Raw genomic sequence first — 27,952 nt, forward strand, 5'->3', positions numbered from 1 at the left:
GAAAAGATATATATATATATATATATATATATATGATCATTTGGCAAAACAAGCCCACCGCCCCTTGCATTCATAGAAAGGGTGGATGAATTCGTTTAAAACGTAAAATAGAATCGAATTATTTAAAAAATTATGATTTGATTTAGTTTAATTTATAAAATAATTTAGTTTAAATTATATATTTTTTATATTATTTTTTTAATCTGAGTTATAATTTGAGTGATTTTTAAATTAAAACAAATGGTAAATAGTATTTTTTAAAAATACATCTATAATTTAATGAGTAATGTTATGTGTATCTATTTTTAGTATATTAATGGATATATACTTTTATGTGTCATCATATAATTAAGTGTTACTTTATTTTTAATTCAAAATTATTCAATTATTTAATAATACATATCAAATGTGTATTTTTTTGTGTATTAAAAGTGAATATAAATAGTTTTATTGTAGTTGAATTAATTTAGTTAAATAATATATATTTAAAAATGAATTATTTTAGCCGGTTGAAACTATAATCGAAACTAAACTGTATTTATTTAATTTGGTTTAAATTAATTTGAAACCTAAAATAATTTGATTTAGTTTAAAAAAATTTAAACATTTTTTTATTTTAGTTTAAAATTTCTTTTAAACTGCATTAAACTAGATTGTATAGACAAACCATCTCTTTCACTGCACCTATAGGGTACCTTGTTGTGATCTTTTCAAACCCTACTTCCGTCGGCTGACGACCGATGGGTTTTCTTCTTCTTCTTCTTCTTCTTCTTCTTTTGATACCTGTCACCAGTCAGTAATCCGAAAGATTTATCTTTACTTAGTAGTATATAAATTAAAAGAGAGAGACTTTTTTATTCCTCTCACAATCATGCAGTCTGAAATAAAGAGATGTTGCCACTTGCCACTTATTGCCAGTGCCAGGGCCTGCCTTCACTGAATTATGGCATCTGTCTTTAAAATGACATCATGTCTGTTCTTTAAAGCCAGCAGTGACATCACTAATTTTAAATCTGAAACATTTTATCTCTGGTTTCCAAGTTTCCATACTGGAAACTGTTAATGATAGTTTTGATTTATTAAACTGTCACAGACGTTTCGCAGAAGTAACCCATAACAAGCATATCAATCAACTGTTGCAGTCATTTCAACGATATGCTGTGCTATGGAAGCTCTTAATTTTCCAATCATTGAGAATTCTCAGAAGGACTTGGTTGCTGGTGCACCTTGGGGTCTTGAATTGGCTCAGTGCAGCTCCATTTCCTATGAAATGATCCAAAATCTTCTTGAAAGTTCCTCTCTTCACAATACAAAGCTCTAAAGGTCCAATTGAATTGGTTCTTCTGGAGACAACGTAACCATGATCAACAAAGGAAGCGTCCATTTCGCAGCAACACTCTTGAAGAACCCTCTCCTCCACCTCTCCCTTAATCTCCCAGTAAATTATGTAGTGCCCTGGTTGGCTTACTACGTTAGCATGGCTCGTAAAATCTAGTAGCTCAGCTCCAACCTTACTTAGTAGCTGTGACCCTTTTTCTACAACTAATTGAAGATCCTTTTCAGTGTTCTTGTCAATATTTATAGACAATATAAGCTTTCTCCTGCATATGAAGTTCAATTTTGGGGTCCTTTTATGAAAACCAGCCACTTCCACTACGTCTCCTAGCCTGTACCTGTAAAGACCTGAAACAATAATAGAATAGAAGTAAATGTGTTTAGTCCAGAGAATTCATATCCCACCAAAAGTCTTGATTTAGGCCTCTAGCTTTGGCTAAAACTGTCCAAAATTGTACGGGTAGATGCTCAGATTTATTCAGGATTTATATTATGCAACATATATGTATGTACGTCAAATTATAAGTAAAAAGATTTCACGTGAAAGGCCAAACTTCAACTAGAATGATTTCTCTTTCATATGTAAAATTTGGATTGATTAATTTGATACTAAATAGTGAGGTGTTATAATAAAACAAAACCTTGAATTACTTAGTATAATAGTTATGAATCTAATTACTATGCTTCAAACTTTATTTTTCTGGTCAAGTTGGGTTAGGTTCTCCAATCACTGGGGGAAAAAAAAATTATTGCTTGGCTTATTCTTGAATATATGGAAATGAGGCACAGGACTTGCATGTATGTATACTATCTTTTGTTTTCAAAGGAGATAGTTTTATGTCTGCGCAAATATGATCGGCCATGGCTAAAGACAACTATTCAATGTGATCTTAGAGTTTGATATTTAAGAATATGATGGATTAACAGACTAGTCTCTATATTGAATTTCCTTACTCATAACAACTAGCAATCATTGGCTTGGCTTATAGTGGAAACTCAATCAATGGATAAAAGATGTAGAACTATGAATTTTACTTTGAATAGAAGCAAAACCTACCTGTAAATGTAGTGAGGACAATCTCGTACTCTTGTCCAACCTTGACTTGAGAGAGTGGCACTGGTTCATCTTCTATGAAGTCATCGATGGCCTGACAGCTATCTTTCTGCCGATAGATTGGTATAAATTCGAAGTAACAAAAAGTTGGTATTGCTGCAAATGTAACATTCTCAGGAGGCAAAAATGGATCCACATTCACCCCAATCCAACTCTCTGTAGATCCATAATCAGCACTCACTAGGGGCAAATCCCCGGCGTAGTGCCTTAACTTTTTCAAGTAGAGCTGCATTGAACCTGTCATTATAGAGTAAACATACTTAGCATTTGGCCACAGATTAGGAATTAGACCAAACCAGTCAAGACTTTGTAACTTGTAGCAGTGCCCTTCAATTTGGGAAGCCAAGTATGGTTTTGGCGAAATAATTTCCAGAACAGCTTTTCGCATTTTGGGTAGAGTGATTCTTGAGCTAAGTTTTCCTTCTCTAATGTCATCGCAAATATCTTTCCAGAGGTCTTCAAATTCTGTAAACGCCTGGACTACGCTATAAGCAAAAGTGGAGGTTATGAACTCTACTTCTTCACTGAAGAAGAGACCAAGGAGGAGATGACAATAAGTGGATTGCTTGTAGTCTCCACCAGAAATGACTTCTTCTGGGCTGCATGTGAAGGATTTTGTCTTCTCTTGTTTGATTTTGAACTCTTCACTTGCATAGTAGTGTGTTGTGGCGGTTGCCGCTGTTAACCCTCCTTTAGTCTTAAACTGTTTGCTACTGTAAATTAACTCAAGGATCCTCCCTCCTTCCCTTATTGGATAAACCCTATAAGACCACCATGCAAACGAACAAAAAGAAACCCATCAAACAACCACTGAAACAAATTCTAAGAAAAGATAAAAATAGAGAAGCAACTTTCTTAGACCTATATGATAAAGGTCTCTAGTAAAAGACAAATATATCATATGCACAAGAACATTCATCCTTGAGACGAGGGAAGAGATGAAACCTTGATCTATAAGCTGCTGCCAACCTGAAAATGTCAAGAGTGGTCTGCGAGCTATAGCTAGTAAAAGGAACATACTTCTGTCTTCCTTCTGTGGTTCCGGAGCTATGCAGAGGAAAAGAAAAGAAGAATTTCATCAAGATGTACATAAAATCATCGAGAGAGGGGGAAAATAAATCTGAAAAACGCTCTATGCATTGGGAAACAAAAGCCAGTGGGTTTCTTTGAAACTAAACATAAAAAGCTGCTACAAATAGTGCCTTAACAAGCTTTTATGCCTTGGGTTTTCTTGCACCAAAAATAATCCCAGTCTTCAAGCTAGGTAGCAAGAGGAACTTTAAGGTAATGCCCACGAGATCTGAAAGAAGAAAGCTGGTAGTTGAAATACAGCCATCCATAACTATGGAGCCCATAGCTGATATTCCCTATTCCGATTCTGTACATCACATGACAATTCCAAAATAAAATTAAAAAAGGAAAAGAAAAGAGCAGTATCCTACCCACCTCAACGAGAGAGTCGTTATAGGTTGTTTGGTGAGAACAGGAGCTGTGTCCCCATCTGCAATTCTCTTGATATAAGGATCCAAATCTGCATGAGAGGCAAGAGGTACCAAAGAGGTGAAAAGAGATTCCAATGCACATGCATCCATCTCTTGAATTTTGTTGTCTCCAAACCATTTCTTCAGATATTCCACATCATAGTTCTCTTCAAGAATTCGCCGAAGTGTCTCTCTCTGAACGAATCCAGCATTCTCCGATACCTCGTCGAACCAAGAGATAATGTCAAACTCACACTCCTGACGATGATTCCCAATTCCATTTCCGTTGCTCTTATTACTAACAGCTCCAGGCTCCATTTGAAGATGGTGATGGCGCAGTGGTGATGCTGCAGTGTCAATTACAAAAGTAAACGGACAATATTAATGATTGGGGGTTTCTTTGTAGTGTTATCAACTGGGTTTGCCTCTTCTCTGCTCTCTATTTTCTAGAGCTATGATTAAAAAAAAAAAAAATGATAGCCCACATATATAAATGCCCTGTCTTGGGTCTAATCACATATTTAATGTTAGATTTTGATATGAGATGAGCTGAAAGAAAGGATAATGTAAAAGCAATTTAACTTTGAATAGATTTGAGTTGTTTATGCTCAAATTAGAACATTTCAACAAACCCAACCCCTACCCTTATTGAAAAGCTCAACCTTCTAATATTTTCACAAACTCCATCGATAGTTGAATTGTACGATGGTTTATAGACCACAAAAGATTATTTTTAATCAATTTTATTGTGAGAGAGAGATTATTCTTGAAAAAGATATGGAGAAGAATTTGCCAGAACTCCAAAAACCCCACCACCTTCGACAACTTGGCATCATATATGCTATTTTCGCCACCATTTGAAAGTAATTAAGAAATACTTATGACATTTTTTCCTCATTTTATTTGGTTCTTATTCTTCTGCTGCAACTTGTATGTAATTAAATTATTTGACACATAAACTATGCCCGCGAGTCTTTCCTTGTTCATTTAGTGGTCAAGTCAATCTCTACGGGCGGAAATTATTGAAACTCAGTTGCTCAAAGTTCTTCTACTTCTACAGAACATGTCTATGACTGATTTTGTCATCCTTTATTTTCATCGGTTCAAAGTTATTGTAATCAATAGTCTTCATTTACTTCGTCCTAAAATGGTACTAGTTCTTCCTTCCAACTTAATGTAATCAATAACTTTCATTTACTCCTTCTCCCCTTCCAAGTCAGTCTTATTCAGAAGTTTCATTTACTGCAAAGAAAATGTTCTGTAAGCTGGTCCCTTCTATGCCTCTAATGAGTTGACAGTGCATTAAATACTTAAGTTATGAATTGGTATCCTCAATTTAATTTGTTTGAGATACATGTTCATCACAATCAAAATCACTTACTAGTTACAGCTACATTTCCCTTTCAACTAAGAATCTTTTATAACACTCCTAAAAATTAACTTAACTAACAAAAAAGAAGAGTTTGTGGATAAAAATATATGAGTTCAGATCTTTTCTAATAATGACATATCAAAATCAAGCTTTTGTCTTATCTAATCCAGTTATTATAAGTCCATCACAAACAAACTGTTTAGGTTATAAAACTCAACTTTGATCACCTTTATTGCATAGCAAGAGTTACACCATTTTCGGTCAAAACTTTTAGCTTGAAAATAAAGATACATGAAAAATCATTTAAGGAGCAATACCATTTGGAACTTTTTATAAAGGAAAGATTTAGAGAAAAAAGATATTATTTAGTGGGACTTAAATAATAATCAAGTTAGAATGCCCAGACAGACTACAAGATATAATAGAGTAGAGCAATTAAATTTATATTTTTTTTTTAGTTTTTGAGAGGATGTTTGTAGTCTAGGCTACACTATTCCAATACGAACATTAAGTTAATTCCTGCACATTTTATGCACTTATAAAACACTATAATCTTATAATAATATTATGGGTACATATTTTTTATATAAAATTTAAATACACAGATGAAGTATCATTATGTAATTAAGTGTGACTTTATCCTTAATTCAAAATTATACAATCACATGATGATACATAATTTATATACTCAAATTGTACAAAAAAATGTGTACGTATAATTTTATTGATAATATTATATGAATTACATCCAAATAAAATTATACGTACATATTTTTTATACAAAACTTGAGTACATAGATGATATTTTATTATGTGATTAAATAATTTTGAAGTAAAGATAAAATAACATCAAATCACATCATGATACATAATTTATATATTCGAATACGTACATATAGCATTATTCATTATATTCAACCAACTATGTTGCCTTAATGTGCTTTTATATATATATGTAATTATTGTGAAAATGTAACATAATTTATAAATAAAACACAGAAACAACAATATATATTCAACAAAGGTAACAAACAATTTTTAAATGAAGCAAATAGAAAATAAGAAAATAAAATGAGATGAAAATATACACCTATTTAATTGTAATAGAATAATAATATTAAATTTCTTTTTAGAAAACCTTAGAAACGCAATCTTGAATAATATAATTTCATTTATCATGCTTAAAATTAAAAAATTTGGGATAATATATTGTAATAGTAGAAAATATGGGAGTTTACACACAGTCAGTCAAACAAGCAAACAACTATCAAATCCATTTCCTTCCTAAGCCATTTTAACAAATAAATTAAAAATTTTGCTAAAGCTTTTTCAATTAAATAAATGTACCTTTAAAGAAGTTAAATTAAATATGGACAAAATTCTCCTTCAAATTTCATAATAATAATAATATGATTTACCATTTGTTATGATATCCTTGTCAAAATTTCATAAATTTTTATAATCTAAATTAGTTGTTTGTCATGCAATTTGGTATCAATTAATCATTTAAATTGCATAATTGTTACATTAAAAATATTATAACAAATTAACTTACTTGCACAAAACAAATGTAGTACTTAGGATGGGTGTATATATAATATCCACTTAATAAATGGATGATAAGATTTCTATGGAAGCTGAATATCACTCCATGACAACCACTAGTTGTGAAATTCAATGATTGAATTCTTGATTAAAATATCTCAATGCTAATTTAGTGCAACCTACGTAGCTTTATTGTGATAATCAAGTCACTCATCATATTACTGCAAACCCAGTTTTCCATGAGCGAACGAAGCACATTGATATAAATTGTTATCTCATTCGTGAAAAAATTCGAGCTAATCTTATTCATCTATCCTATGTTCCAACCACACATCAAATTGCAGATATCTTCATTAAACCTCTTAAGGGTGATTAGTTTCATTTTTAATATTCATGCTCCAACTTGAGAGAGAGTGTTAAATCTTGCTGATTTTTCTCTTCTCCTATAATTTCTCTCATTCAAGATTGTTGGAAAATTTATGTTTCTCCTTTTATTTTGCAATAACAGTTGCATAGTTGACCACTCCTTGTATATTATTTTACTTTCTTTTTTATTATAAATCAAGTATGATTTATTATCAAACATACATGTATATAAAGAGTTATCCCATGTGAATAAAATATATCCATAATTTTTTAATTTTTTGTCAATCATACTATAACATAGCTTCATCATATTTATCCATATAACCAGAAGTTCAAATGCAAAGAGCATAGATTTAGCATCTAATATAATTCATCAAAATATGTTACATACACTATATAACTTATCACATGGGTTGGTCCAACAAAATCTCCATTGATACTCTCAAACACAAAACATAACCATATACACAAAATGAGGAATGGTGATCCTACTTACTTAGACACCTTTGCTTGCTTATTTGATACTAAAAATTGTTTCCTCTTCACTTCTTGATTGCCACCACTTTCGTTGGAAAACCACTGTCATCAGAGCTGCATAATCTAAGGAAAGAAAGCTAAATTTCTCTTTCTTTCTCGTTCTCTTTAAAGGGTAAGATTACATTGACAAATGAGAATCATAATCCCAAAAATCCTAACAAATGTGTCTTTTAAAACTGCACTATTGTAACGTCATGCATGAGTGTGCGTGCTTAATATGAATGATCATACGCCACTTTATTGTTTCAATGTGGTATGTTATCCTTTCGACTAATGTGGCAATTGATGCATGGACGTACACCTTCCATCTATGATTGTACATCCTCTTATATAGTCAATACATTGAATTATTTAACATTCATTTGATCCATTCGATACATACATATAAATATATGCAAAATAATTAAATTGCCCTTAAGACGTACTTGTGGGTATTACCTCCAATTTGAGTTGTCATGTTAACTATATTTCCTTAAACATTCATCAAATACATTGAATTCTTATTTAATCTCCACTCAAACTTTTGCAATGCATACTTAGCTTCTACAAAAGTTGTCTTTTCATTTGGGGAATCTAATTTTGCAGCAAAATACACAACCACAAGATCATACTCAGGTCCTACCCCATTAATTATGTAACTAATTAACTCTTCCACAATAAAAGTTTGACCATTGAAGGTTAAAATATCAACAACTTCCTTCATTTTCTTCACATATTCACTTATAGAAAACATTCCCTTCCTGAGAGTTTGCAAAGTTTTTTTAGTTGCACTACCCTAATTTTAAACTCAATTATGAAATGATTCTATAAGGTAATCTATATGTCAGTAAAAGTCTTATATTTAGATTTGTTACTAAATATAGACTTTGAAATTGATGCTAATAACCAACTCATCAAAAACTTATCCATCCTTTTGCAACATGAATATATTGACCAAAACCAGACTCATTTCTAATAGGCAGAAAAGGTGAAGAATAAGATACTATACCTAGATGGTCTTCTAGCTCATGTGCTCCAACAACAAACAACACTTGTGAACACCAGTTTTTATGGTTGTCCTCTATAAGTTTTGGACTAACAAGTTGTACATTTAAAAGTGAAAGACCTCTAAATTGTGTCATTATAATGTTCAAAACTGACTCTGTTGAACTAGATTTTTCTAGTGTATTAGGTACATTAGACATGCGTGGAAGAGATATTTACCATTTGACATTAGTCTAAGACTCTAACACCATGTAAATACAATATCTTCTTCTAAATTACTAAGAATCAATCGTTCAAACAACTAATCACTTGCTAACAGAAACAAAAAAAACAAACGCAAGCTTGCAAGTGAATTTTCATTACTATATATCTTTTAAACAAAAATATGTTTGTTATTTATTTAAAAAAACACTGTTACAATATGTAAAATACTAGAAAATAGATAATCAAATAGATCTAAACCATTGATTTATTACCAAAAAAAACTTATATAAAAGAAAATACCTACAAGTTATAACTCATCCGGAATTTAGCAAAGCACGATTTGAGTATCTATTGAGGTCTTCCATCTTTTACTATTTTACAACTTAAATATATTATCTAGCCTGTATTTTGGGAAAGAAAGAGAAAGGAGGAGTTCAAAGAGAGAAGGAAAATATCTCAAAATCGTTCCAATCTTCTTTTAAAAACCTAGACCCTTTTTTTATAAGATGCTATGTTTTAACAAAATTCTAAATTATGACCCCTTTTTCTTTTCATTAATTCTCCCATTACTCCATTAATTCAGCTTGCATTCCAACATGTGATAATCAAGGGGTAGGTTCCTTGGCTAGTAATCAAATTTTATGTAGTCGTACAAAATATATAGAAGTTGATGTGTATTATGTGAGATAACAAGTGGCAGCAAAATTGCTAAAAGTGCAGTGTGTTTCTACTGATTATCAAGTAGTTGAGTTCTTTACTAAATCTCTTTTAGTTGCTAAGTTTACTCTATTAAGAGGCAAATTAAGTATGATAGAAAAAGTTATAGTTTAAGCTATATAAAACTTTATATGCTCCTTGATTGAGGTTTTGCGAAATTTGGTTGACTGAGGAGTTAGTTGATTATAATTTGTGTTTATGAATTGGTTGGTTTAGAGCTCTTTAAACAAGGTTATTTTTTGTTGACCTTATGTTTCTTGACTATTTTGATTGAAGAATTAGGACAATTTTGAGTGGTTTGATTGAGAGGTTTACTGATCATAATTTGTGCCTGTGAATAGGTTGGTTTGGAGCACTTTTAATAGGGTTGTGCTTTGTTGGATATACTTTGTGTTTGTTGAGTGTTTGATTGAAGAATTTAGAATTGTTTGAGTTTACTAGTTATAATTTGTGTTTGTTTTTTCTTTTTTTAAAACTGGGTTATGTTGTTTTCATTGGATTCAATTTATGTTTGTGGGTTCATTGATCAAAAGAGGGTTGATTATTGTGAAAAGCTAATGTGAGAAGTAAAAATTGATAACTTTGTTGTGTTTGATAATTTGTTAAAAGTATTTGTATGTGATGAGTTGGGTTGTATTGTCTCATACGAAGAGAAATGAATTGTCAATTCTTCTCAAAGTTTTTGAAGACAAATATATTTTTTCTTTTTTTCTTTTTCTCTCAGACGACAAATCTTAAACTTATTGATCTTCTAATCCTCTAATGGTCTCGTTGATTTCTTTTGATATTTTTGTAAAATTCTATAGTGTTTGTGGTGATTATCAAGTTATATCAATTATTTTGTGTATCAAAAGAACTATAAATTAACCTATTTTTAATTTTTTGTGTTGAGCTTAATACAAAGTTTGATTAAAATTTTTATTCAGTTTTTCTTTATTATTTTTTCTTTTGAGGAAGACATTTTTTTACCTTCCCACTTGTGAAGATTTTTTTTTTGTTCTTATCCCTATTTATTTTAAGAAATCCTTACTCCATACAAGACAAGTAGGGGACTTGTTGGAAAGGGATAATTACTCTCTCTCTTCTTACTATAGTAAAATGTTTAGTTTCTTTTCCATTCCCAAGCCTCAAATAACTTGATCATTGCCCCATAAATGCTGATTATGACTGAGACCCCAATTTGCAGCTTATCCTCTTCGTTAAAAGTCTATGGCGGGGCATAGAGGACCACATTATTTATGGCTGCTATTCCACGTGTATCATAATGGATGAGCACAATTCATATCTTATTTATTTAATAATAATTTTTTTTATTTGGATATTTTGATGTTAATGAAGATTGAAGAATTTAGATGTTATTATCATTATCCCAAATTGCGAATTGGGTGTGCTTCTACTCCCATGAAAGCTTTCAAATTTGAAGTTGTTTGACATGGAAGAAGAGGATCAATATAAAGGGTACGTCCAAATTATTAGTGATACAATTAACATAAATAATATAGTCGTTGAACAGACATATAATAATCAAAAAATATTATTTTATAATAATTATAGATCTGATTATCATGTTTTAAAATTATTTATTCAATTATATGGATAGAATTTTCAATTACAAAAAAAATAAATATTAATTACAGCATGTTTGGCTTCCTTACAAGCAGATTTGTAGACACCAAAGCAAATGAGGAAGGCAACAGCCATATTATGAGAAAAAAAAAAAGACTAATCTTCTGGGGTCCTGAGTGATTCCTTTTGTCCTATCTGCAGGGCCATGGAGCTCGACGCCATAATTTTGATTTAATTTCGCCTGCTAAAATTATTATTCAAAGACGGAACTAAAAATCTTTCCAAAATTTTTAGGAGATAAAAATGTTCTTAATATTTAGGTATTATACTAAAAAAAAAAATGAAATGATACCTAAAAAATTTCATCCTTAAAAATTAATGTTAAGTTTTGATAAACAAAATTATAATTTTATATTCTAAAAATATCATTTTGGGATAAAACTGAAATCGTCTATAAATCAAATGTTTGTGTTAAGAAGAAAATAATTAAACTAACAAGATCAAAATCAAACTCTTCTCTTTTTTATTGAACTATATAGTGGCAAACACTTAACTAAAATATGATTCTATTACAACAAACCATTAAAAATAAATATAACAAAAAAAAACACCACAATTTAATATAAAAACTTTTTCGATATGAAAAGTAAAATCACGAGGCATCGCTCAAATAAAATAATTTATTATATCACAATGTACTTGTGAAACAAAACGTGATCTCTATCGTTTAAAATAAAGAAGAATGAGTATTCTACCAGTAATTTAAAAATTAGAGCGATCCAACGTGAAATTAAAATAAAACAAAAATATCTCACAAAGGCACACTAAAAAAACCAAGACAACATTTTTGTCTTCTCTTCTCTTTTTTTGTATTATAATTTTTGTGTGTTATTTATATTTATATACTAAACCTTATTTTGCCCTAATTTATTAATATAGTGGGTTAAACTTATTATATAAAATAAATTTGAATTTCTTCATGCAAGAAGAGACCCAAAAACCCAACAGTTTGTTGTAGGGATAATATAAGATTGAATGTACCATGTCATGTTGTGGAAATATAGTAAAGTATGGACAATTTCCAAAATGGTTTTGTTTATCTTTTTCTTTTTTGGTATAATTTCCATCTTTTTCCTTTCTGGTATAATTTCGACCAGCTAGATCATGAAGAAATGTTGTTGTATTTAGAGATAGATGCTTTGTTTGCATAAACAATATTGCACTGTCCCTTCCCTGCATAAATCAGTCAGGGGTCTTACACGTTTTAACTTTGATTCATGTTTTATGAATTCCTATAATAAGATTTTCTTCTTTGATCATATATTTGTTGAAAACAGTCACTCATTATATCAGCAACTGCCGTTTTCCAAAAGATTTTGTCGGGTCTCTTCCATTTTGCAAATCCTTAGACTTTATAGCATGATCAGTCTAATCGATGTATACTTTTGTGTGTTTCCTGTCACAAGTACTTGCCATTTATTTGATTATTTTCATGAAATGTAAACGATTGCAGTAATCAAAACAGGATAATTGAAAACTGAGTGATTATTACATTACATGTTGATACCAGACAAATCATGTAAGGATTTCCAACTTTCCAGGATTCCTTTGGTCTCTAAAGCAGCACGGGCTCTGGTTTGGTGACAGCCATTAAAATGACTGTAATATCTGGATATCGCGAAGAGCCGTCTATGCAGCATCTAAAATAGCCAATAATATTCTTCAACATGCAGCTTGTTTTATTTCTCAAAGTGATATATTCTAAGGAACTTTCTCAGCCAAAAATGGCACCATCGACAAGATTTGTTAGCATATAGCTGTCATTTCATCATGTTACTTAACATGTTTCTTGCCGGTTGAAGGGACCTTGAAGAAAGAATGGCTTCAAATACCTGTAAAAGGTATTCCATCTTTGAAGCTGAAAAAATTTGCTTAAGGAACATAAATGCCTGAACCAACTGTGGTGAGTTGGTGAGAAATAGGACTGATTCATCAGATTCATGGACAATTTAGTCTGTGAAAAAGTTAATGTAAAACGTATGAGCTTTACTTCTGATATCGACAACTGAGTAGATTCCATGAAATACTCTTAAAAACATTTAATAGTATATTTGTTGCGATCAGTCAATTATTATTTGGCTTTCTTGTTTAGTTGCTGGCCCCCTGAACAATTTCATTAACATGGTTTTGTTGAAGGCCCGGAAATTTGACAGATGAATATGTCTATTGTGCTTGAAGTTGCTGCCAAAACTGTTAAGTCATCAATGAAATATGACTACTGAGTGCCGATAGAGGCCCATGTAGCCCCACAGACTTAGCCCATTGTGAACTACTCAACCGAATAGCGGCGTTTTTATTGCAGCAGGACCACTAGAATGACTACCACTTGTACAGCAGATTACTACTGGCAATTTAGCCGCAAATTGCATCAGCTGATTAGCAAAGTATGCAATGTGCAACCTTTCTTGGAGCTGAAATGGTCCCTGTATGTTACAGCTGACATTGTAACTGACTTTTTTGTTATATACGGCTAGTATATCGATACCTATCGGTCATTATGCTTTAGATTTACTTGTTTGATCAACTAGGGCACCGATCATAAAACAAAAAAGGCCTGTTATCCAGGTAAAAAGTAGAGATGTGGCTTTCACTACCGGAAGATAATATAAAGTTAATAATACCAGCATGACAATGGCTGGTAACTTAATTACATTTATGGGCAGTCACAATGAAAATGGAAAGACGCAGTTAACACTGAAAAATAGCATCTGCAATGTAATAAGGGAGGTCCAATGGCAAATTTTCCATGAGGTTGCTGGCTAACAGCATCTTTTACAAATGCAGGATTTGTCGATAAGACTGTTTGCTTCAACACTCATATGATCATACATTGGAAGGGGCTGATCAACAAGTGTAATCGAAGCTACAAGACGACGAAATAGGTTTATGATATTTATTGGTTTAAAAGAATATCCCTGTAAGCGAAAAAAACAACGCTAAATGTGGATAAGAACAAATCAGCCCTACCTGGGCTGTGGACAAAAACATCTGAAAATTGAGGTTTTATTCATTCATTTTCTTTGGAAAAACAAATCCCTCTTGGCGGGGGACCATATCTCCCGTCCATCTTATAACTCTTGGATTTACAAAAGCACTGACCACCATCTTGCTGTTATAGTTTGAGACTAACTGACAAATACTTGGATCATATTACAGTCTGAGATTGGGCCATGACCTGCATGGGCTATTACTGTCTAAGCACCTAATGGATCTTCAATCTTCATTCTGTGGTTTAATAAAATTACATGTACAATAAACATGAATGAGTTTAAATTATAGATAAAATAATATTCAATCATATAATAATATGTTATTATTTGTATACAAGTTAATATTCATTGTTTGTGCACATAGTGTTGCTTTTCTCTGTTATGGGCAGTTTTCCAACTTAATTTTTCTATTTTGGGCAGCTTCAGTATCAGAACATCAAATAGGGCAATTACCGTGGTCTTCACAGACTTGTGCCATGCCGTCCAAACTTTTCTGAAACAGCATAAATTTCTTTCTTCCTTCTTGCTCATTATATAACTATTGAAAAAAAGTAAATTGTACCCTTATTAACCTCATTTCAGATCCTCGATCATCTATCGTCCATCAAGTTATGCTATTCCATGGTGCTTATTTAAGACATCTCTTATCCACTAGAGAAAACTGATATCCATAATTTGAGAAGCTTTCCCTATATGCAGTACACTTGTTTCGACTTAGATAAAGCATTATAGATCAAATGTTGCCTAAAAAAAATACCTAAAGGCATGCAGTAAGCTATAATATAGTATAAGCAAACTGTATAAGAATACCATATTTGCCATTCACTAGGATGAATGCTGTTTAAATGATCGTACAGAATCATATAATTTAATACCATGCCAGGAGCACTGGCTTAAAGATAATGATTAAATACAAAATTGCCGGCAAGAAGCAGAGTCAATTTATGGGGACATTTTTAAAGCCAACTGACAGCTGACGGATTTACTAAAATTTCAGGCCAATTTTATCTGAGCTTCTTCCAGATTGAATCACCATCCGGTACAAAAGTGAAGTGGAGAGTCACAGAAGCTCTGAAAGTTTACATCATGTGCAAGCATCTTAAATATATAGCCACAAGTAGTATTAGATGGCCTTAAATGTAGCTTAACACTCAACTCTCAACAAGAATCCGGAATTTCACTCGTCTTTTAATGCTTCCCATCCTATCATACCCAATACCAATCTTACTATGCATCAACTTCATTGCCAAATCTGCATTGCCTGATTTTCTTAAAGCATTTATTAGAATTGTACGAATTCTTCCTGGCATTTCTCTACCCCGGTCAACAATCCCATCAGCCAACTTACAAGCTTCCTTGATACGACCTGCTTTGCACAAACAATTGATCATATCTTCAAAAGCTGTTTCAAGAATGACACCCATTGGAGCCAGATCATCCAAAATTTTACATGCCCTGGCAACCTTGCCCGACAAACAAAGCCCAATAGAGAGAGCCCTAAAAGAAGCTGCAGTTGGTGTGATACCCTTATCAATCATGATATCCCACAGCTTTATTGCCTCCTCATTTCTATGTTCCCTGAACAATCCGCTGATGAGCATCGTGTAGGTATAAACTGTCTGATCACATCCTTCATCTTCCATTCTCTTAAAAACTGCTAGAGCCTCATCAATCTTTCCACACTTTGCAAGGGCATCAATAAGTGCATTGTAGCAATATGAATCCCGTGGACATCCCTTTTCAATCATCTCTTCAAAGAGTTCCTCAGCTTCATCAACTCTCCCAGCCTTCCCCAGACCATCAATGAGATTAGAATAAAACATAGCATTAACTGCTATACCATTGCCTCTACAGAACTCAAAATACTCCATGGCTTCCTCCAATCGCCCACTCTTACACAAGCCACTAACAATAACTCCATAGGTAACCTGATCTGGCTCAAGCCCATTGTTTTTCATCCTCTCAAAGAGATTTATTGCCTCATTCACACTACCACATTTCGCATATGAATCTATCAAAGCTGTATAAATTGCCACGTTTGGTACACAACCCTTTTTAATCATACTCTCCAAAACAGTATATCCTTCCATGCATTTTCCTTCTTTACAAAGCCCTCCAATCACTAAGCTATATGCATGAGGGGGAATCTCAATTCCCTTTTCTTCCATTTCATGATATAAACACAAACAAGAATCAAAATCTCCCTCCGAATAACATACTTGCATCAAAGTCATATAAGTAATCTTATCTGGCTCCACATCTCTTACCTCCATATCCCTAAACATCTCCATTGCTTTCTGAGTTTTTCCCACCTTACAATACCCTTTAATCATGGTATTATAAGTCACAATATCAGGTCTAATTTTCCCATTCTCCATAACCTCAAATACCCGCTCAGCAGATTCAATAAACATTGAACTCACTAACCCATTCACCAAAAAATTATACGTATACAAACTTGGCTCAATCCCATTCTCTTTCATTCTTCTCCAAATCCACAATAATTCCTCAACCATCCCCAGACCCCCAAAGCTCTTAATCAAAGAATTTGCCCCGGAAACCGTCATTAAAAATCCCTTTTGCTTCAAGTCACTAAACACTAATCTAACTCTGTCCATGTCACTGGATAAAGATAAACAATCAATTAAAGAAACATAAGTTTCTAGCCTATGAGTATACTTCTTCTGCTTACCAGCCCAAGCAAAGAACCTCAAAGCAACATCAGGTTTTTTACTAAGATCATTAGTTCTTAAAACAAACGAAACGAAGTTTGGTGACAATTTAATTAAGAACTTCTGACAAAAATAATCCAAATTTGCTTCCATATCCATAGAACCATCTAAAAGATTAAGAATTTGGCTTACCCATGGAGATGGGTTCAAGTTTGCAGGATTTGGGAGCAATTCAGAAACGTCATTAAATGGCTCTATCCATTCTGGAGGAGGAAGAGAGTTGGTGAAGACCAATCTGGGATTTGAGATGAAACTTGGTGCGCGAACATTTTTGTTGATTTTTCGTAGTAATCCACCATTGTTATTTGGTGGACCGAAAGGAAGTGACTTGCGTTGAGATTGGAGAACGGTTGCAGAGAAATGTCTCCCAAGGGCCCTTCTCATCTGGGTTTCCAGCCACTGTCAACTTGGTGGTGACACTTTATAGATGAACTTTTCTATACATTAAATATAATAAATTGGAGAATATGAAGAGAACAGGTCCCATGGTCTAGTGGTGAGGACATTGGACTCTGAATCAAGTGACCCACATTCAAATCTCTAGGAGACCTCCTGGGCCAGTTTTTGGGCCAATTTATTTGGGCGGCCTATTTTTTTAGCTATTTTGCCTAATTTTTTAGGAAAATTAAACAGAATGTCCATAGTTCACATATTTAAACAAAATTGACTTTCTTTTTTGGTGCTAAACGCATATACCAAATCTCCTAACTTGATACCAAAATTATTCTTCACCGCTCCCATAAAAGGCCTAACTTTTTATCAACAAAAGAGCATTACAATCACACCTTAAAAGTGTTGAAATTTCACATTTTTACCATCTCACCAATCACTATATTGGGGGTATTTGACAATTATACTATATAAAGGGTAAATTGAAATTTTATTATACGGGGTAATTGATATTTCATCGTGTTGCGATAAATTGTTATTTTTCAAATTTCATATCAAATTTTTCAAGAGCATATTTTGTATTTATAATACTTGTTTTATTGAATAATAATTTATTTGAAAAGACAGAAAAACAATTTGAAATTTACATGATAAAAAATTCTAAATTAGAAATATTAATTTGTTCAAAATAAAAAATATCAGAAAACCGCCTAATAGGAAAATATCAAAAAAAAAAAGTCACCATGCAAATTACATCTTTGTGAATTTAACATATTAACAAATTTTTTGTATATCACAATCCAGTAGATATACGAGCGTGTATGGTCTAATGCACAATTGTGCATCATGTATAAATCAAAAATTTTATATATGTTATGATTGTGTTTGTTTTTGAAACAATGGTACGTACTTGTCTGGAACTATAATTCTAGATAGGTTATTCATATTAGTTAAACAGATAAACCTAAAACACAATAATCTGACCTATAACTATTATATTAGGTAGGTTAATAAACGTTTTACAAGTGTGACAAACACTCGAACTCAAGCTTTCGTTCTATAAATTATAATAGTTCAACAATTTTACTAACTTTTAAGGTTTAGACTATTGCATACATTGACAATACAATGATGCCTACATAACATATATAGCTAACCTACTATCATGCTTATTGCAAACAGATCAACACGAAACAATATTGATTCACATTCATAAGTATCTAATTCCATCATGCACTCCTCATTATATTAAACCAAACCAATGTCTACAGATTATTAACCAAATATATACACATATATGTCTCATCAATCATCAAACGCAATTGGAATCCAAGGCATATTTCTCAAATCACAGTTTCATCAGAACCTACCAACTCATAAATTTGGTACCAACTCTAGTAAATTTATTAAAAAAAAAAAATCTTTCATAATTTGATGATTCTACCCTTTTGCTATAAACAAGCTTGGAGCTACAGGCCAAGCTTCCCTTCAATGTTGTTGAAATCATTACGAGGCACTTACCTGCAAATATTATTTATGTGGATTAATAGCCTATAAACATGATTATAATATTAAGCTACCTGATTTATTAGCATATAAGCTAAAGCACTTCTGCTACAACAGAAAACATGAAGTTGAAGATGTAAAACTTGCTACCTTAGTGAAGTTTTATGAAATCCATGAGAGGTTCATATACTTCCTTCTTGGCATCTACACCAAACAAAAAGTCTGAATGCCCATATTTTTCTATGAATCGAACCACAAGCTTGTCTCCTGCATGATCTTTTAGGGTATCCAACAAGTGTTGCATGTCGTAAACATCAGCCAGAGTGTCTGCACCTCCATGGCAGAGGAAGAGAGGAAAGTCATTTGGAATGCTTTTCAAGTTGTATACAGGAGGAACCGCCTGCCCATAATGTTTTTTGTTCTCGTCCTTATTGTCGTAATCAAACATTGTTATGGTTCCTCTAGTGATCACTGCACAATACACCCAGGAGTTAAATTCACACACTACCTTCTAATTTTGTAGTTGAAATGTGTGAAATTCATCAAATTGGGACCAAACACTTTGGTTCCATTACACAAGTCAGTTAATTTATTTAAAATAGTCTTCGTATTGCAGGGACTAAGGAATGCTTACTCTGAGCATAATGAATCATGTTCTTTGTAGCAGATGACTGAGGGCCAGCGATATCCACAGCTTCTACTGCGGTAGAGTTTTCACAGCAGTTCTTGCCTATAATTATAGCAATATTTTGAAGTCAGTATTGAAAGATGAACATATTAGATCTAGATGTTAAACTAGCTGATTAGGAACATGCATGGTACCTGCGACAACAGAAAAGAGGTCACTGCAATTAACTGCTTTTGTTTGGCAGACAATCCCTATAAGTTCAATTACAGGATCCCTGTTAAACAGGGTGAACAAAAAATAATCTTTTACCAGTCCAATTCATCACTAATAACAGTTAGACAAATGCATAGAATGCAATTCTTTCTTTTTTTTTTTTGTTTTTTTTTTTTTCCCTCTATAGTGTGTGCATCACAATGGTGCGGTAATGTCAAGTATGAACAGAGTTGAATCCTTACTTCAGTAAGTTAAATTCACCAAGATGTAACCAAAAGGATTCCTGTCAAAATATAAAAAAGCACATAGGTTCTTTGAGAGTTTCATCCTACCAAATATCAACATAAGTAGAAGGTAGTCATCACCTGGAGAAGCATGCATTCCGCACCCACTCTGAGAAACTGGGAGGTAATTTGACCCATATAAGATACTGGGGCAAGTAATGAAGCAGACCTCCAGATGCCCAATAGTTCATTCTTGGATAAAGCGGCCAGAGCCATTAAAGTTCCCTAAAAAAAACATTATTCATGGTATGTTCATTATAGGCTGACAGAATCAAGAAGCAAGTGATGCTATTATGTGTCAAGTTCACCTGTGAATGCGCAACATAGTGCAGTTTCTGTCCAGTTTTGTTGTACACATACTGGAACATGGCAGTAAGGTCATAAGCTACCATTTCATCCCAAGACCAACCCCAAAAAGCCTAGCAACAGAACCAAAATATTTAATGACAAGCAAAACAATCAACTAAAAGCAAAACAACATTTAAATGAGGAATATAACTGTATTATTAGGACGGAGAGATTTATGTCGTAGGCTATATATAGTTCCACGTCCATTGGCAATCCATACATCAAAGCCATTATCTGCCAAGAGGAACGCCAACGCTTGATCTGGAGGTAATGCCAACCATACCAATCCATCCTGAGAACACAGTTTCTTCTTAGTTTATGAAAATTGCCAGAAAACCAAACACTCGTGCCAGTGAAGCATGTTACTAACCGATAGTAAACCATGCTGCAACAAAACTGGAGGTCTATCTCCTGCTGACCCACCTGACCGCCCCACTGGAATCCTCTGCATGCTGAGAATATAACCATCTTCCGTAGTTACCTAAAACCAGTTATAATTTCATCATATTTCTGCCATCAGTGATCTTAAACCTCAAACTTCATATACTGAAAGAAACGAGAATATAGGCTGTAAACTACGTTATGTTCTTCACAAGTATATCCTTGTGTCTTTACTGCTGTTTTGCACAATCCACCATGGGCCAAAATTGATAATCCCATCGTGCCTGTACCATGCTGACTTTTCACCGGAAACAAGTGAGTTCTGGTTCCGAAAGCTGACCCACAAAAGAGAATCACTAGGAATATCGAGTTAACAGCAAGTGCCATTTTTTTCTGCTGTGTATCCTACTCCAACCCTCAAATATGATGGGGTATTTTAGTGGTTGAAATCACGGGAATAATAACATTGAATCCACATGAAAACCCTGGACGTCTTTGTCAACAGTTCAAAGTAGTGATACAAACAAGGAGCGCTGTCGGACCTAGCACCCTCGTGTTTAGAATTAAGTATTTAACTAAACGAACCATACCATAGATTTCATCAATGCATAATTGCCCTTTCAACAAGAAATTCCAGGTTCTTTTCCTTTGTTGACTCTCTTGTCATTGACGGTTAACAGGTAAATGTGATTACTACGCAAAGCGATACAGACATGCTGACTTTGTTCATGCTGTTTCACTTAAAACAAATTGTCACCATCATTCAGGACATTCTCTATCATATCAACCGGCACTAACCAACAAATCTTTCAAACTCATTGATCTTTACAATTGCTTATGCTTATTTTGGTAATGAATTTTATGCTCAAAAACACTATAATAGGAAAAACATGAACACACTCAACCTTCAAACACAGAGGATAAGAAGAAACTAACTAGTTGTTTTCCTTCTCATTCACCATCATAAAGTTCAAACCAAGGCACCGTACACCACATAACATTTTTTTGAGAATTTCTTTATTATAAAGAGAAGTATCATCAGTATATTATCAAAACTCCTGTAACATTTATAAATGCTAACAAGGCAGATGGATTTTCCCAGAAGAAGGTGTTGCAGGAGTGTCTTTTAGCATCTTTTCAGATGTTTTTAAGGGACTTTCTGGCACTTTGGATCTAGTTAAAGGTCTTTTAAGGAACTGAAATTGCAAGCCTCTTGGTTTTATTTGCCCTGGCAACTGCCACCTTCTAGGCTTTATCTGCCCTGATAATTTCATCTGCTCCCTTCTGAACTTCCTATTTGCATACCATCTCCCACCTCGCCAGCCCATGCCATACCTGCAATTCAACAATAGAGGTAAAAGACCAGAATGAACTGCAGATTTAATTTGTTTTCAACTGAAAATTTTCCATTTTGGCCTCAATTCCAGATCTTCAGATTAAGCCTTTTGCTATAAGTTTTACAGCAGGTAATCAAAGCAGGTAGACAAGCCAAAAAAGAAATCAGGTATGTCTAGCCCAAAACCACCAACATTGGCTCTAACCTATTCTTCTTCAGCTTACCTATTAATTTGAATTTCCAGTTATTAATATATCAATACATTAATAAAGCATGAATCCTTTCCTATAATTTTTAAGATTCTGAAAAACCATCAAATTTAAAACATAGTTAATGCTATTCCCACAAAACAATATGCATTCAGCACATCTGATGGTGTAATAGCATATTAGCTTTAGTGCAATCTCACTTCCGGCAACACTCATGCCACTGTGGATAAAAACTTGAAGATTTTACATTGCTTTTAGATTCATTTTGACAGTATATAATTCCTCTATTCAACAAAAATAAAACAAAAAAAGAAAACTTCCAACAACACTAAATTTTTAAAACCAGAGAAATTACATACTAAACACAAGAAATTTAACAATTGGTGCATACCCAATAATTAAAGTCGTTCCAGCAGTAGCCATCAAAGAAGCAGTACTGAATCCCGGATCAACAAGCTTTTTGACTTCTGAATGTTCAAGCTGGTAACTGCTTTGCAACTGTCGAAAAATAAATAATATCAGCTGTAACAAGCAAAAGTATAAGTTACATTGAGTGTTTGGAAGCAATGACAGAATTTTGTGTAAAAGGTACTCATAATCGTCACAATAAGAGCAGGCTCAAGTAGTTATAATCATAACAATATTTTTAACAAAAACAGCAACTGTTCAGCATTCTGCATTAAATACTTACAGCTTTCTCAATTGATTCAAGCCTCTGGTCAACTTTGGTTTGATGAAGGTGGCGCATAGAATAGCCTGGTCCATCAGTTGAAAATTTTTAATCAGATTGCATCCCAGTAATTAGGAAGCAAATAGTAACAAGTACACAATATGGTTTTTAAAACGCTTGAGATCAACAACTACCAATCCAAAATGGTCATCAATTCTTAATGTCTATGCTCTAGTGTTATCACTCAGATGTTTTCTTACAGTATTTGTCAAAAGAAGGTTGTAAGGTTTAAAACATTGGTCTAAAAAAGCAGTCTTCATTCTCTAAAATGGAGGCTCTTCAGTTAAACAGAGTAATCAGCTAAACTAACAAGTGGATATAAAAGAGCCAACAGTTCAATTCAACTTCAAACTGAATTTCACACACTATGCCACGGATAAAGCCCTCTAATAAAAGTATTTTAACAATGTTTTCAGTGATGTTAGTTGATGCTGTTCAAACTATTCCTTTACAATCAAGGACAACTAGAGCAATCCACCGAAATACCAAACAGAGCAAAATATATATGAGATAAATGGCATCCTTTATAATTAACTGAAAATTAAGATCCCAAATCATTGAGATGACGGATGGAACAACATAGTCTCTCAAAATGTCAAAAGAAGAATGAAAAAGTGAAGAGAGTACAAACATAAATCCATATAAAAATTACCAATCCATGCTGTAGCAACTGATGCTATCGAAGTTCCAACAGCGAACACCACTCTATGCCTCTCAAATGTATCCTAAAACATCAAACATCAATCAAACACGTTATAATTCTTAAATAATAATAATAACCACAAAACCCTACAACAAATTTTGGAACAAAAAAAAAGGGAAAATTAATTGATACCCATTAATTTAAACCCTGAAAAGACAGAACCTTGGTTGAAAAGAATGTGTCTTGAACAGCAGCCCATGAATTACGGACTTTTTTCTTGATATGCGGGACGGTTACTGAACCCAAAATTGAGATCCCTCTGCTCCTCAATCGCTGCATATTGAATTCGATTCGAAACTCAATGAGCACACTCGGCAGTTGTCGACTTCAAAACACTAGAAGGGCCAGTAAAACCAATCGCGAAGTTTCATAGGGAGAAAAGTGTCTGACCATTTTCGATACACATTAGTATTTTGGTGCGAAGTAAAGTTGGACGACCCTTGGTTAATAACTTGGGCCACACGTCAACCCTAAAAATGATTTTAGACCGTCAATTTCAATATGAAAAGAAAACCTTGATTATGGATCGTTGGATTTTACAGCCAAGTCTCATTAAACTCTTTTTTTTCTTGTTTTTATTAATTATTCCCATGGAGAGCTGAGAAATGTGTTGTCTACAGAACATGGGCCCTCTATTGAATCTTGGGCCATACCAAAATCTGGAGACAGTTCAACCCATAAATTAACTGATTTAGCCACTACGTCAATTACCATTATACCATTACTGAGATTATACACTTTAACTAGTCATACAATCTCGGGGGACAACCTGTTTTGGCTTTGCCAATAACTTAACAACAATAAAAATATATAGATAATTTTGACCGAAATTTAAGATTTTTGACCCTAATAAAGAATAAATCCCTTAATAAAATTAGAGACGAGGATAAAAAATATATTTGTAATTGAAGATGAGAATACTTATATCATCTCCCCTTTCCCCTCTTCTCTTCTTTATATTAATATTTTTATTTAAAATACTAACATATTTTTATAGTTTTAAAGTTTATATATTTTTTAAATTTATGTATGTTTTTATTGTGTAAATTAAGATAGTTAATATATGTTATTTGAAATAGTAAATTAGTTTTAATTTTAGTTAATTTTGTTCTTTTATATGTTTATGTTGTGTTTAGAGGGTACGAAGAGGAAATTTTTTTCCACCGAGATAGGGATTGAAAAGGGTTTTTTCTTGCAATTAAAGGATAGAAAAAGGATTTTTCTCCCTAAGGAGAGAATAAGAAAGAAATTTTTCTCCGCATAGAGAGGATAAAGAATCTTTGTCAATCCTTAAATAGGGATCATGATTGATATCTTGCGGAGATAAAGGCGGGGGATGAAGAATAGGATATTGGACCCCACCTTTCTCCGTTGTCATCCCTAAAAATATACTAGAAATTACCTATATAAGAAGGGTTTGATATAAAATAATGAATAATAATGCTATGTGTGAATGTGGAACTCATTTTCTGCTTCTTGATTACAATAGATGGAGGCAAATCAAATTGCAAGGTGGGAAACAGGATGCTATTCTAAAGGATGACACAGTTGAGATTTTTTTTGAAATAGAGAATCAGCAAATGCCTTCACATCACTTAGTATATAATTATATAGAATAAGAAAAGTTTATGATAGAGATGAAGATGATAAGATGAAAGGCAAGAGCATGATCCTTTATGGCCATATCAAAAGCAATATGAAGAATGAAAGCATATTAGTTGAATATTACTTACCCACCCACCTACCTTTTCTTCATCTTTAAGGGAAAAGCATAACATGTAACACAATGCTCTTTAACCACTCAAAATTTTGTACAGATGCCATGAGAAAGTCATTAACCTGGCCATAAGGGAACCTGTTAATTATTTAATTAATTATTATTATTATTGATGGTTTTTTTTTTTTTTTCATATTAAATGCTTTGCAGGATATGCAATACTAACAATATGACAATATACTTTCCTCTGTGTGCTTCCACTACTTTCCAGATTCATGAGGGCTTCAACTTTCAGACCTATGCCTTGACAACATGGAATTTTGAAGAACTCTTTAATGACAAATCCTATTTAAACCAGATATCTCTTTGAAGCTGAATCAGCTGATGTCACAATCACTGCATTAGCTAATTCGTCAAGTTTCAAATCTGAACCTCCCCACTTGAAGATGCTATATGCTTTGTTACTCAAACTATTATTCCGCGATTGTTTCCTCGATTTGTTTTCTTGGCCCGGTTAGCAAATTTGATATAACAAATCCTCGATGATAGGTGACTAAGAACAGCAAAACTCATCAATGTAGGCAGAATGAGAAAAGTTAATCTGAATTATTATCCTACCAACGAAATTCAAACAGCGGAAAGGAAAACAACAGAGAAAGTAAACAGTAACACCATTCCATCACCCAGAGAATCCAAGAAAGATGAATTCTAATTACTTAAAAATCCAACCAAAAGATACCACCATAAGTAAAGTAGGATTCAACAGTTGCATCCTCCTCTTACTTCACTGAAAATACGACGCATAATCCAATTAGATGAATAAAATTACATAACATTCTGGCATGAAATTCAGGATAGGGGAGACAAGAACCATGCTTCAAAAACTATCTCCTGATATTGGTTTTCTGACGCCCATGTGGAACCTGGACTTGCAATTCTAATACACATTCCCCCAAAAATATTGTCCAATAACGTAATAGATGTATTGATAAGATACAGATACAGTAAATGCACCAAGCAGGGGAGGGGCTGAGGCAATTGGCGGGCTGGGTATCGTAGTGAAAGAAGAAAGATGGAATGTACATGAATCTACATCACATGTGCAATAAATGGTTCTTATCAAAAACCTCATCTACCAACACAGCCTTTTCATTCTTTTCCCTGATTTTTCCTCCATTGCCATCCTCACCTCAAAATCTCCAAATATAATTGGATTAAAATGCTTGATAAATGAATCAAGGGGTAAAAGAAAAAATTTTGTTTGGACTGAAAGTACATTTTTATGGTTTGATAAGATCAAGAAATGTTTTTGTACACCAGAAAACAGATGAGGATGATCAGATCAAGATCAAAACCGCATCTTTTGTAAGGGACAAGGCATTAATATTCAAAAGCCCTTCATCGAGTTGAAGAAATCTTAGATCGCATAATAAACAACTAGTCTACATATAATCTAGCAAAGTAGACATTTTTCATAAATTTCCTCTTCAACCCACCACAAAGTACCCGAAATTTTTTTTTTTCTAATAGAAATCATTGATATTTCCCATAAAATAAGACTTTTAAAATGAGACATAAAATTAAGGGGAAAAACATCATAGGCACAAAGCAGTGGCTCGAAAATCATCACCGTCAACATCAGCAACGTCCATCATCGTAAGCGGCGGCGGTAGATTCAGATCGAACGGCAGGATTTTCCTGAACGAAGAACTAAAAACACAATCACCACCGTCATCAACAACCGAAGACGACGAATCACAGTCGCTATGACAATCATCCGGCGCAACCGGTTGGACAATATTCCGCTGCACCCTTGGAACAACCGGCACAGGGTTGGACACCCTGGGCCCGCTAAACGACTCCACCGTACTGCTCATGCTGCTACTCGTCGGTCTATTGACCTGAACAGCCGGCTCATATTTACAAAAACCGGTTCGAGACTCACGCTCTCGATGCTTTAAAAGAACAGGAATAGTATGACCATGATTAGACGAAGAAATCGTCAACGGAAAATTCGTTTTCGCCTTGGGCCCACGGAGGGACCGTGCGGCCGCGTCATAAGCCCGCGCAGCGTCCTCAGCAGAGTTGAAGGTCCCGAGCCAGACGCGCGTCTTTCTCCACGGATCTCGGATCTCCGCAGCGAATCGGCCCCACGGACGTTTTCGAACACCTCTGAATCGGATTTCGGAGGGATTTTCAGTCGCCTTCGTTGGTGGTAGACTAATCGGCTTTGTAGCCTTGGCTCGCCGCATGAGGAAAAACGAAAATAAAATAAAGTGAGAGAAAAGAAGGATATATGTGGGAACGAACACCACCACTCGACGATGAAATTGTTAAAATTGAAAGTATTTTTGCGTATTCATTGTGTTTGGTTTATTTTCCTTTGATCCAAACAGGTTTCTGATTTTCCCTTTTCTTTTTCTCACCGGGAACGAACAATTCCGGGTTGAATGCTGTGTATGATTTGGCTTTTTTATCGAGATCGAGAGGGGCTGATGTGTGGT

General features: G+C 33.6%; 4 protein-coding genes across 5 annotated transcripts; all 4 read right to left on the bottom strand.

Moving 5' to 3' along the window:
* Positions 1 to 831: 831 nt before the first annotated feature.
* Positions 832 to 4,598, bottom strand: LOC123195822 (indole-3-acetic acid-amido synthetase GH3.10-like). 2 transcript variants are annotated; one of them, XM_044609673.1, is made up of 4 exons: positions 3,896 to 4,598; positions 3,419 to 3,496; positions 2,393 to 3,210; positions 832 to 1,683 (listed from the first exon to the last, which is right to left on the bottom strand). In XM_044609673.1, exons 1-4 carry the CDS (start codon positions 4,246 to 4,248, stop codon positions 1,148 to 1,150), a joined length of 1,785 nt encoding a protein of 594 aa, XP_044465608.1. In that variant the 5' UTR covers positions 4,249 to 4,598; the 3' UTR covers positions 832 to 1,147. The 2 variants fall into 2 exon arrangements, with proteins under 2 accessions (XP_044465608.1, XP_044465607.1); XM_044609672.1 differs by having other exon boundaries at positions 3,395 to 3,496; positions 3,896 to 4,596.
* A 10,470-nt stretch (positions 4,599 to 15,068) lies between these two features.
* Positions 15,069 to 17,433, bottom strand: LOC123195409 (pentatricopeptide repeat-containing protein At1g03560, mitochondrial). Its single transcript, XM_044609090.1, has one exon. The coding sequence runs from the start codon at positions 17,385 to 17,387 to the stop codon at positions 15,423 to 15,425; it is 1,965 nt and encodes a 654-aa protein (XP_044465025.1). The 5' UTR covers positions 17,388 to 17,433; the 3' UTR covers positions 15,069 to 15,422.
* Positions 17,434 to 18,620: 1,187 nt separating this feature from the next.
* LOC123196573 (triacylglycerol lipase 2-like) lies at positions 18,621 to 24,372 on the bottom strand. The gene is made up of 16 exons (XM_044610626.1): positions 23,894 to 24,372; positions 23,681 to 23,753; positions 22,990 to 23,054; positions 22,690 to 22,796; positions 21,831 to 22,088; positions 21,451 to 21,484; positions 20,952 to 21,158; positions 20,743 to 20,853; positions 20,524 to 20,664; positions 20,333 to 20,443; positions 20,106 to 20,249; positions 19,983 to 20,023; positions 19,722 to 19,801; positions 19,534 to 19,629; positions 19,050 to 19,370; positions 18,621 to 18,914 (listed from the first exon to the last, which is right to left on the bottom strand). Exons 1-15 carry the CDS (start codon positions 24,008 to 24,010, stop codon positions 19,051 to 19,053), a joined length of 1,905 nt encoding a protein of 634 aa, XP_044466561.1. The 5' UTR covers positions 24,011 to 24,372; the 3' UTR covers positions 18,621 to 18,914; position 19,050.
* A 2,456-nt stretch (positions 24,373 to 26,828) lies between these two features.
* LOC123196161 (ethylene-responsive transcription factor 3-like) lies at positions 26,829 to 27,952 on the bottom strand. The gene has a single exon (XM_044610061.1). The coding sequence runs from the start codon at positions 27,698 to 27,700 to the stop codon at positions 27,044 to 27,046; it is 657 nt and encodes a 218-aa protein (XP_044465996.1). The 5' UTR covers positions 27,701 to 27,952; the 3' UTR covers positions 26,829 to 27,043.

This window comes from Mangifera indica, chromosome 14 (genome assembly GCF_011075055.1).
Source record: "Mangifera indica cultivar Alphonso chromosome 14, CATAS_Mindica_2.1, whole genome shotgun sequence".
Taxonomy (NCBI): domain Eukaryota; kingdom Viridiplantae; phylum Streptophyta; class Magnoliopsida; order Sapindales; family Anacardiaceae; genus Mangifera; species Mangifera indica.

Excerpts from the sequence above, each read along its gene's own strand:
- LOC123195822 (XM_044609672.1), bottom strand. The coding sequence starts at position 4,248 with ATGGAGCCTGGAGCTGTTAGTAATAAGAGCAACGGAAATGGAATTGGG. Across the intron at positions 3,497-3,895 it reads ATAACGACTCTCTCGTTGAG|CTCCGGAACCACAGAAGGAA; the intron begins GTGGGTAGGATA and ends TCCTCTGCATAG. Across the intron at positions 3,211-3,394 it reads GCAGCAGCTTATAGATCAAG|GGTTTATCCAATAAGGGAAG; the intron begins GTTTCATCTCTT and ends GTGGTCTTATAG.
- LOC123195409 (XM_044609090.1), bottom strand. The coding sequence starts at position 17,387 with ATGAGAAGGGCCCTTGGGAGACATTTCTCTGCAACCGTTCTCCAATCT.
- LOC123196573 (XM_044610626.1), bottom strand. The coding sequence starts at position 24,010 with ATGCAGCGATTGAGGAGCAGAGGGATCTCAATTTTGGGTTCAGTAACC. Across the intron at positions 21,159-21,450 it reads GCATGTCTGTATCGCTTTGC|GATACACAGCAGAAAAAAAT; the intron begins GTAGTAATCACA and ends GGGTTGGAGTAG. Across the intron at positions 20,854-20,951 it reads ATACTTGTGAAGAACATAAC|GTAACTACGGAAGATGGTTA; the intron begins GTAGTTTACAGC and ends AACTGGTTTTAG.
- LOC123196161 (XM_044610061.1), bottom strand. The coding sequence starts at position 27,700 with ATGCGGCGAGCCAAGGCTACAAAGCCGATTAGTCTACCACCAACGAAG.